Source organism: Scyliorhinus canicula, chromosome 7 (assembly GCF_902713615.1).
Source record: "Scyliorhinus canicula chromosome 7, sScyCan1.1, whole genome shotgun sequence".
Taxonomy (NCBI): domain Eukaryota; kingdom Metazoa; phylum Chordata; class Chondrichthyes; order Carcharhiniformes; family Scyliorhinidae; genus Scyliorhinus; species Scyliorhinus canicula.
Genome location: NC_052152.1, coordinates 134,514,964 through 134,526,446, shown reverse-complemented (window position 1 = coordinate 134,526,446; position 11,483 = coordinate 134,514,964). Strand labels below are relative to the sequence as shown.

General features: G+C 42.4%; 1 protein-coding gene across 4 annotated transcripts in view; it reads right to left on the bottom strand.

Moving 5' to 3' along the window:
* Positions 1–258: 258 nt before the first annotated feature.
* LOC119969393 (bactericidal permeability-increasing protein-like) overlaps positions 259–11,483 on the bottom strand; it is a 61,272-nt gene continuing 50,047 nt past the window's right edge. For 3 of the 4 annotated variants that reach the window (XM_038802974.1, XM_038802975.1, XM_038802973.1), the window contains 4 exons: positions 11,116–11,158; positions 10,144–10,207; positions 8,593–8,669; positions 259–1,135 (listed from right to left, as the gene is read on the bottom strand). In XM_038802974.1, coding sequence (XP_038658902.1) covers positions 1,094–1,135; positions 8,593–8,669; positions 10,144–10,207; positions 11,116–11,158 — 226 coding nt within the window. In that variant the 3' untranslated portion in view covers positions 259–1,093. The remainder of the gene's footprint in view (positions 1,136–8,592; positions 8,670–10,143; positions 10,208–11,115; positions 11,159–11,483) is intronic. The other variant, XM_038802976.1, reaches the window with a different exon arrangement.

The following is an 11,483-nucleotide window of genomic DNA, read 5'->3' as shown; positions in this document are numbered from 1 at the left end:
CGTTGTTGACAAACCCAGCATTTATTGTCCATCAATAAATGCCCTGAGGAGCTGGTGATGGGCCACTCCATGAATGGTCGAAAGGTGAAAGTACTCCCACAGTGTCGTGAGATCCAGGAACATGATATACATCCAGTTCAGGATGGAGGAGAGCTTAGAGGTGATGTACTTGCTGCCCTTGTAGGCTGTCAAAGGTGCCTCAGTGTGTTTCTGTAATACATACTTTAGATAATGCACACAGTAACCACAACACCATTAAACTTTGCATGCAATGTATCTTTTATTATTAAATAGCACATTTGACCACCAGATGAAAATTATGGGTGATCTATTTGTAAGAAATGGAATCCATGCTCATTAGGTAGGTATAAAGTTAAGTACTGGAAGGTTTTATTGATGCTTTTCCTCAACACATTTATATTTTGAATTTTAGCATGGCTGGAGAAAGAACAGCATTAAAAAATAGCATCAGCATTACATTCCAATGATAACATGCCCTGGACATCACAATGATCAATGGACATGCTCACTGTATTTTTGAGGAGAAATATTAGTAAGGCATGGGAGAATGAAGGAAATTCAATTCTGTAGGGTGTTCATTTTGTTTCTCAAACTTGGTGTTCTCACATTGTGAAGGGTTTGATAAGGAGGCTCACACAAAATATATGCTTGTGGCATTGTGTATTTGGTTTAAAAGAGAAGCAAAAATATAACAAGGAACCACACGAGAGATAGTCACAATACCACAAACATACCCAGCAAATCTAATGTCATGTGCACTTCACTGAGGGGAAATAAATGCTGTTCTGAAACAGTTCACTTACCCCACAAAGTGAAGCTCTGTTCCTTATTTCTGATGACAAAACAACAGTGACTGAAACTAGTTCCAATATCTTGTTGCTTTTTTTTCATTGGGTCTCTCGTTTGATTAAAGAGTGTTAAGTTGGGAGTTAACAATATTTTGACAGAAAATGTGGAAAAATTGAATCCTCATATAAGCATTGTCAATTCTCAGGATTGTGGCAGGTAATCAAAGCAGTCGCGTATCTGGTCTCGTTTCCATCACTGTACATTTGCCGGCAACAACAGCTGGTTAAGGACCATATTTAATGTCAGTCGCAATCACTAAAACATCCTGAAAATAAACAGCAATATTACAATGTTACAAATACACTGTTGCATGCTTTGAAAGACTAAGTTTAATTCTAGAATCCTGGTCCCACAGGTTGACATGACACATTGACTACTTATTGTTTTCTCTTAGTGTCACTAAATGGAAGGGATAGAATCATAAAATCATACAATGCAGGAGACTGCCATTGAGTATATCATGCTTCTTTTGAACGAGCTACTCAATCAGTCCCATCTGCTGTTCTTTCCCTATGGCCCAGTACATTTATCCTTTTCAAATATTTCATCCAATTCCCTCTGAAAGTGTATTAAATCTGCTTCCACCCACTTTCAGGCAGCGCATTCCAGATCATAACAACCTGTGGTATCAAATCATTTTTATTCATTCCTTTCCCCGGGCTTTTTGCCAAGATCTTAAATCTGCATCCTCTGGTGGCTTTTTCGGAGGTGCTTTTTAACCCTGGTAAGTGACTGGTAAGTAGTTTCTCTTTTTCTTTTCATTGTCTAATTTATTTATTTTTACTTTGAAATTGTAGTTGTTTAAGTTTACCTAAGGTTTAAGACATGGCAGGAGATCCCATACCCGTGTCATGCTCCTCGTGTGCGATGTGGGAGCTCAGGGACACGTCCACTGTCCCTGGCACTTTCACGTGCAAGAAGTGTGTTCAGTTGCAGCTCCTGTTAGACCGCTTGACGGCTCTGGAGCTGCGGATGGACTCACTTTGGAGCATCCGCGATGCTGAGGAGGTCGTGGATAGCACGTTTAGCGAGTTGGTCACACGGCAGGTGAAGCTTACTGAGGGAGATAGAAAATGGGTGACCAAAAGACCAAGTAAGAGTAGGAAGGCAGTGCAGGTGTCCCCTGCGGTCATCTCCCTGCAAAACAGATATACCGCTTTGGATACTGTTGAGGGAGATGGCTCACCAGGGGAAGGCAGCAGCAGCAAGGTTCATGGCACCATGGCTGGCTCTGCTGCACAGCAGGGCAGGAAGAAAAATGGCAGGGCTACAGTGATAGGGGACTCGATCGTAAGGGGAATAGACAGGCGGTTCTCTGGACGCAATCGAGACTCCAGGATGGTATGTTGCCTCCCTGGTGCAAGGGTCAAGGATGTCTCGGAGCGGCTGCAGGACATTCTGGGGGGGGGGGGGGGGTGGGGGGGGGGGGGGCTGGTGAACAGCCAGCTGTCGTGGTGCACATAGACACCAACGATATAGGTAAAAAACGGGATGAGGTCCTACAAGTGGAATTCAGGGAGTTAGGAGATAAACTAAAAAGTAAGACCTCAAAGGTAGTAATCTCAGGATTGCTACCAGTGCCTCGAGCTAGTCAGAGTAGGAATGTCAGGATAGATAGGATGAATGCATGGCTCGAGAGATGGTGCAAGAGGGAGGGATTCAAATTCCTGGGGCATTGGGACCGGTTCTGGGGGAGGTGGGACCAGTACAAACCGGACGGTCTGCACCTGGGCAGGACTGGAACCGATGTCCTAGGGGGAGTGTTTGCTAGAGCTGTTGGGGATGGTTTAAACTAATGTGGCGGGGGATGGGAACCGATGCAGGAAGTTGGAAGGTAGTAAAACAGGGACAGAAGCAAAAGGAAGTAAGGGGAAAAGTGCAAGGCAGAGAAGATATAGTCAAAAATCAAGAAGGGCGACAGTACAAGGTACAGTGACTGAGGGGAGCTCAGTGAATAGGCCCAGTAATACTAAAAGGACTAAAACTGGAGATGTTAAGATTCAAAACAGAGGTAAAAAAACCAACATAAGTGTACTTTACCTGAATGCTCGTAGTATTCGGAATAAAGTAAATGAGTTGATGTCACAAATTATCGTGAATGACTATGATTTAGTGGCCATTACTGAAACATGGTTAAAGGATGGTCACGACTGGGAGTTAAATATCCGAGGGTATCAAACTATTCAGAAGGACAGAGTGGATGGTAAGGGAGGTGGTGTTGCTCTGTTATTTAAGGATGACATCCGGGCAATAGTAAGGGATGACATCGGTGCTATGGAGGATGAGGTTGAATCCATTTGGGTGGAAATCAGGAATTGTAAGGCAAAAAAGTCACTGATAGGAGTAGTCTATCGGCCACCAAATAGTAACATTATGGTGGGGCAGGCAATAAACAAAGAAATAACTGATGCATGTAGAAATGGTACAGCAGTTATCATGGGGGATTTTAATTTACATGTCGATTAGTTTAACCAGGTCGGTCAAGGCAACCTTGAGGAGGAGTTTATAGAATGTATCCGCGATAGTTTCCAAGAACAGTATGTAATGGAACCTATGAGGGAACAAGCGGTCCTAGATCTTGTCCTGTGTAATGAGACAGGATTGATTCATGATCTCATAGTTAGGGATCGTCTCGGAAGGAGCGATCACAATATGGTGGAATTTAAAATACAGATGGAGGGTGAGAAAGTAAAATCAAATACTCGTGTTTGTGTTTAAACAAAGGAGATTACAATGGGGTGAGAGAAGAACTAGCTAAGGTAGACTGGGAGCACAGACTTTATGGTGGAACAGTTGAGGAACAGTGGAGAACCTTCCAAGCGATTTTTCACAATGCTCAGCAAAGGTTTATACCAACAAAAAGGAAGGACAGTAGAAAGAGGGAAAATCGACCGTGGATATCTAAGGAAATAAGGGAGAGTATCAAATTGAAGGAAAAAGCATATAAAGTGGCAAAGATTGGTGGGAGACTAGAGGACTGGGAAATCTTTAGGGGGCAACAGAAAGCTACTAAAAAGCTATAAAGAAGAGTAAGCTAGAGTATGAGAGTAAACTTGCTCAGCATATAAAAATAGACAGCAAAAGTTTTTACAAATATATATAACAAAAAAGAGTGGCTAAGGTAAATATTGGTCCTTTAGAGGATGAAAAGGGAGTTTTAATAATGGGAGATGAGGAAATGGCTGAGGAACTGAACAGGTTTTTTGGGTCGGTCTTCACAGTGGAAGACACAAATAAAATGCCAGCGACTGATAGAAATGAGGCTATGGCAGGTGAGGACCTTGAGAGGATTGTTATCACTAACGAGGTAGTGATGGGCAAGCTAATGGGGCTAAAGATAGACAAGTCTCCTGGCCCTGATGGAATGCATCCCAGAGTGCTAAAAGAAATGGCTAGGGAAATTGCAGATGCACTAATGATGATTTACCAAAATTCACTAGACTCTGGGGTGGTCCCAGTGGATTGGAAATTAGCAAACGTGACACCACTGCTTAAAAAAGGAGGTAGGCAGGGAGCAGGAAATTATAGGCCAGTGAGCTTAACTTCGGTAGTAGGGAAGATGCTGGAATCTATCATCAAGGAAGAAATAGTGAGGCATCTGGATAGAAATTGTCCCATTGGGCAGACGCATAAAGGGCAGGTTGTGCCTAACTAATTTAGTGGAATTTTTTGAGGACATTACCAGTGCAGTAGATAACGGGGAGCCAATGGATGTGGTATATCTGGATTTCCAGAAAGCCTTTGACAAGGTGCCACACAAAAGGTTGCTGCATAAGATAAAGATGCATGGCATTACGGGTAAAGTAGTAGCATGGATAGAGGATTGGTTAATTAATAGAAAGCAAAGAGTGGGGATTAATGGGTGTTTCTCTGGTTGGCAATCAGTAGCTAGTGGTGTCCCTCAGGGATCCGTATTGGGCCCACAATTGTTCACAATTTACATAGATGATTTGGAGTTGGGGACCAAGGGCAATGTGTCCAAGTTTGCAGATGACACTAAGATGAGTGGTAAAACGAAAAGTGCAGAGGATACTGGAAGTCTGCAGAGGGATTTGGATAGGTTAAGTGAATGGGCTAGGGTCTGGCAGATGGAATACAATGTTGACAAATGTGAGGTTATCCATTTTGGCAGGAATAATAGCAAACGGGATTATTATTTAAACAATAAAATATTAAAGCATGCCGCTGTGCAGAGAGACCTGGGTGTGCAAATGGAATTTTGTCCTTCATTGCTAGAGGGATGGAGTTTAAGACTAGGGAGGTTATGTTGCAATTGTATATGGTGTTAGTGAGGCCACACCTGGAGTATTGTGTTCAGTTTTGGTCTCCTTACTTGAGAAAGGACATACTGGCACTGGAGGGTGTGCAGAGGAGATTCACTAGGTTAATCCCAGAGCTGAAGGGGTTGGATTATGAGGAGAAGTTGAGTAGACTGGGACTGTACTCGTTGGAATTTAGAAGGATGAGGAGGGATCTTATAGAAACATTTAAGTTTATGAAGGGAATAGATAGGATAGATGTGGGCAGGTTGTTCCCACTGGCGGGTGAAAGCAGAACTAGGGGACATAGCCTCAAAATAAGGGGAAGTAGATTTAGGACTGAGTTTAGGAGGAACTTCTTCACCCAAAGGGTTGTGAATCTATGGAATTCCTTACCCAGTGAAGCAGTTGAGGCTCCTTCATTACATATTTGTAAGGTAAAGATAGTGTGATGGGTAAAGTCTTGGAGAGGATTATAAAAGATACGATTTATAATCATCTAGATAGGAATAATATGATTAGGGATAGTCAGCATGGTTTTGTTAAGGGTAGGTCATGCCTCACAAACCTTATCGAGTTCTTTGAGAAGGTGACTGAACAGGTAGACGAGGGTAGAGCAGTTGATGTGGTGTATATGGATTTCAGTAAAGCGTTTGATAAGGTTCCCCACGGTCGGCTATTGCAGAAAATACGGAGGCTGGGGATTGAGGGTGATTTAGAGATGTGGATCAGAAATTGGCTAGTTGAAAGAAGACAGAGAGTGGTAGTTGATGGGAAATGTTCAGAATGGAGTTCAGTTACGAGTGGCGTACCACAAGGATCTGTTCTGGGGCCGTTGCTGTTTGTCATTTTTATAAATGACCTAGAGGAGGGCGCAGAAGGATGGGTGAGTAAATTTGCAGACGACACTAAAGTCGGTGGAGTTGTAGACAGTGCGGAAGGATGTTGCAGGTTACAGAGGGACATAGATAAGCTGCAGAACTGGGCTGAGAGGTGGCAAATGGAGTTTAATGTGGGAAGTGTGAGGTGATTCACTTTGGAAAGAATAACAGGAATGCGGAATATTTGGCTAATGGTAAAATTCTTGGTAGTGTGGATGAGCAGAGGGATCTCGGTGTCCATGTACATAGATCCCTGAAAGTTGCCACCCAGGTTGATAGGGTTGTGAAGAAGGCCTATGGTGTGTTGGCCTTTATTGGTAGAGGGATTGAGTTCCGGAGCCATGAGGTCATGTTGCAGTTGTACAAAACTCTAGTACGGCCGCATTTGGAGTATTGCGTACAGTTCTGGTCGCCTCATTATAGGAAGGACGTGGAAGCTTTGGAACGGGTGCAGAGGAGATTTATCAGGATGTTGCCTGGTATGGAGGGAAAATCTTATGAGGAAAGGCTGATGGACTTGAGGTTGTTTTCGTTAGAGAGAAGAAGGTTAAGAGGTGACTTAATAGAGGCATACAAAATGATCAGAGGGTTAGATAGGGTGGACAGCGAGAGCCTTCTCCCGCGGAGGGGGGTGGCTAGCACGAGGGGACATAGTCTTAAATTGAGGGGTAATAGATATAGGACAGAGGTCAGAGGTGGGTTTTTTACGCAAAGAGTGGTGAGGCCGTGGAATGCCCTACCTGCAACAGTAGTGAACTCGCCAACATTGAGGGCATTTAAAAGTTTATTGGATAAGCATATGGATGATAAGGGCATAGTGTAGGTTAGATGGCCTTTAGTTTTTTTTTCCATGTCGGTGCAACATCGAGGGCCGAAGGGCCTGTACTGCGCTGTATCGTTCTATGTTCTATGTTCTATAGATAGTTTTTTGAAGAATAAAGGGATTAAGAGTTATGGTGTTCGGGCCGGAAAGTGGAGCTGAGTCCACAAAAGATCAGCCATGATCTCATTGAATGGCGGAGCAGGCTCGAGGGACCAGATGGCCTACTCCTGCTCCTAGTTCTTATGTTCTTTTGTCATAATATCCACTCATGTATTTCATGAGATGCAGACAGGCAGTGATTGACACACAGGATAACCAATGAACACACACGATACAGAATAACCAATCACCAGACAGGACACCACCACTATAAAGCCCACAGGACATTAAGGCTCTCTCTCTCTCACAGGACACGGCTAGGGAGATCGTCACAGTGCACAGGCCAATGAACATCATCACCATGTGATAGAGAGCTAGTCTGGTCAAGCCAGTAGGAGGTTATCGGTTAGGTTAATAGAGTGTCAACCCACAGCAGATTATGTACAGCAATCAGCAGGTTCAATAAAACAGTGTTGGACCATCTCCTGTGTCTGAAGCCTGTTTCTCGTTTTACTGCATCCAGTTGCAGTCGATGTTAGACTAACACAGATAACACATCACAACCTGCTGGTGGAAACAATTCCTCTCTATCTATTCTATCGAGACCCCATATAATTTAGAGCACCTCTATTAAATCTTCCCTCAACCATTTCTGTTCTGAGGGGATCAAGGCCTGCTTCTCTAATCTCCACACAACATTGAATTTCCTTATCCCTGGCACCATTCTAGTAAATCCCCTCGTGGAGGACTTTAAATTGAATTCAAGTAGTGCAGTAGCAGCAGGGGGGAACAGGCCTGAGTCAGGTTTCGGTGGTGACTGCAGGCACAGTTGACTAACAGTGAATTTACGTGGCTTCCGCATTCAGGAATAGGCTCAATGAGAGGAATGCACCTGAACTGGGATAATCAATGGAAGTTCACCTTCCCAAACTGGGGATTGTTGTGTTCGGTTGCTTGCTTGATCATGAAGGTACACATAGAACACGAAGATGTGATTGCTGCCTCCATTACTGTAAAACCATGGAGGGAGATGTCTGTCCTCTTGCCCGTCCTACTACCAAGTGCCTGCCTCTTGCCCATCCCCGAAATATATATATATATATCTGTGTAGGTGTCCGGTTCCATCTGCTGGCGGGAGGTCATAACTGTCCTTATATGTATTGGCCAGTGGCTATGGACAGAGGTGCTATTATATACAAATATATACATTGGTACAGCTATGTACAACTATACATAGATATGCCTATATGCATATCACCACAGGGACCAGGCCAGATTTTGCAGTTCGAAGCTGTTTTCAATGGACTTACTGAACCAATTTAAAAGATCATAGATACTCCAGTATATAATGTTCATGGATGGAACTCATGTTTATAATTCTGCCTCCTTTAGCACTATTTCATTTGATTCTTCCCAAATTACACTAATATCTGACTGAAAATCGTGCAGAAACTGCACACACACCATATTGTTGTCATTGGCCGCAGGCACCTACTTCAAGATGGGGGCAAGTAAGAAAAGTCACATGATCATCTCATTTGTACCTTTTAAGGGATAATTGACTCCATGTGGTTTCCTCCGGTTGAATAGATTGTCTAGCCATGGTATATCAAGTATAATGAACACCACTATGAGGATCTTGTATTCTGCAGTTACTCACCTGATTCACCTTCAGGAGTGGGCTGACAAAGCTTAAGTGATCCACACTTGGAAGTGGAAATCCATTGGCTAGTCTTGCTGTAAAGAAGTACGTGACAGTTTTGTACATCATTCACAGAATTAAATATTCACAGTTTCACACAAATATCATCCTCTCACATTCTCTGCACTCATTCAAAACACACTACATCTTGGTATTGATTTATTGTGCAACAAAGGGTAAAGGGTGAAAACGAAAGCTTTGGGTGGAAAAATGGGCATGTCAGCTTAACTCAAATTAGAAAGTTATCCTTATATTGTTATACTATTTGTAAAGAACCAGGAACTAATTGTTATGTGAATATCCTGGGGTGTCACATTCCCTATCACAGTGCAGTCATGTGTTAATGTATCAGTCTACCAATCACCTGGAGAGCAGCAAGAAGTACACTATGAAGCTCCAGTTTCGAGTTTGAGGGTATGATTTTTTTTAAACTTATGGACACCAGATAATATAATAGTTGTGGGTTTGTGCCCCAGTTCAAAAACTGAGCAAAGTGATGGGGTGTTGCATTGACAATACTAATTTATTCACATGGATGTAAGGGATTCAATGGCAGTAATCCAGGAAGCACAGGCAACTTGACCTGTGACTTTGTCAATGTTCTTCCCTCAACATCAACTCATCATTTATCCCAATTGATATTTGTAGTGGTAATAATCTTTATTAGTGTCACAAGTAGGCTTACATTAACACTGCAATGAAGTTAGTGTGAAAATCCCCTAGTCACCATACTTCGGGTACACTGAGGGAGAATTCAGAATGTCCAATTCACCCATCAGCATGTCTTTCGGGACTTGTGGGAGGTCAACTGGAGCACCCGGAGGAAACCCATGCAGACACGGGGAGAACGTACAGACTCTGCACAGACAGTGACCCAAGCCGGGAATCGAACCAGAGTCCATGGTGCTGTGAAGCAACAGTGCTAACCACCATGCTACCGTGCCGCTCCTAACCTTGCCGTGAGCAAATTGACTTCTGCCTTGACCTATGTAATGATAGTGACTGTATTTCAAAAGTAATTTATTGGTTGTGAAACCTTTTGGGATGTCCTAAAGAAAACCCACTAAGATGAGAAACCAATGCTAGTTCTGTGTTACTGTAGTTTTCCTAACAACTGAAACATATTGAGGTAAATTTAAACCCAATCTGTCTGTTGGGAGACTGACATGGTTGGTTGCAATGCTGGGTAACCATACCCACCCTCCCCCAACACATTTCCCCCCTCCCCCCCCAACCAATGTTAGTCCCCATTACATTCAGCAAAATGTAATATTGGATTGGACTGGCATAAAACTGGCATTCCATCTGACCCCATTGGTTTCCCACCTGGAATGTTCACCCCGAAATAAGTTACCAAAATCTATAACAGCAAACTTTTGATCTCTGATATTAACACTGTGCAAAGTGTATTTTTCTAGATTTTGTGCTGTGGAGAAATCGGATTCTAAGTGATGATGTGCGTACTCCTACTGTCCATTTTTAACTTTGATACATTCGTCATAGACATACCATTGACCATTGGTAACACAACTATTTCTACTGCAATCTTCAATAACCCTTGTAGCATGTCCACCTGCAATAAGAAAGGACAGACAATACATTTAAACGTTATTAGAAAGGTAGCATTAATGGTTTTCTCTTTTTAAAATTGTGCCATCAGAATAGTGAATTTCATGGCTAAGTGGAGAGTTCAGAGGGCCAACATGAAGTTAGGTGGGAAGGTGCAAGTCTCATGGAGTTGCTTATTTTAGATGGCTTCAGTCAGGATAATTTATGGTTATACAAGCAACACACATGTTTCAAAATAAAAATACCCTTGGAAGTCCAATGTCACTAAAGAATTTAAACTAATACCCATGAACCTCTTCATCTCAATTCGCTTTGTGTATCTTCACATGAATGGAGCGAGACTATTGACATGGTTCTCCATTTGCAGTCATCGAATAAGTCAAATTTCATTTTCATGAATAGGATTCTGTGATTTAATCTTTTTAGAATTTAGGGCCACAGGTTTATCGTGAATATTGGGACATGTAATTTGAATTTTACTGCTAGTTTGGGATTGAATCTATGGCGAATAATTTTTGCCTGAAACTACTGTCAAGTATTTACCAGTGAAGGAGAGCAAGACTCTTTCCCATATCTGGTCATGTGCCTCTTGGATTGGAGACAAAGCAAGGGCCTTGCCAATAAATGCATGCGTATCATGGAGATAGGAAGTGATTGAGTGAGTACTTCCCACGTGCTTTGATACTTAGTTGGGACCTGACAGGGTTGCTGCAGGTAATGAGAAGAGAGTAGGAACTGTGAGCTGCAAAGTATTGTACTGTGCAGTTCAGTTTAAACATGATGAATGACTAACACTGAGCAGTCAGTGGCAAGACTGAGTTTGTGACCCCAGCAGTGTCAAGAATTGGCCTCAGTGCATTTCACAATATACAAATAACATTAGTTTAAGACCTTTCAAAAAATTGTTCTAACCTTAAAACTGCCGATATCAGAATGTCCAAGCGATAAATGTAAACTATTCAAGAGAAACATAAGAAACATAAAGTGGTAGTACAGTATTCTAAGTAATGGAGGACATTGCAAGTAAGCATAGACCGACTGTACATCTAAAGTCCCTCAGTTAATATATGCACTGTGCAGTGAGGGACTGTACTATATCAACCAGGAAAATTGGTATAATTAAAACCATTAAACCACGTTTAACCTGTGCTGAGCTAGTTGATATAAGGATTTGACAAGGCTTTGTCTCGAAGAACAATGGGGAAATTCCTGTCTATTTTGTACAGTTTTCAAAATAAATAGAGACAAGATGGACATTGCCTTCCATAAGACATAGGAGT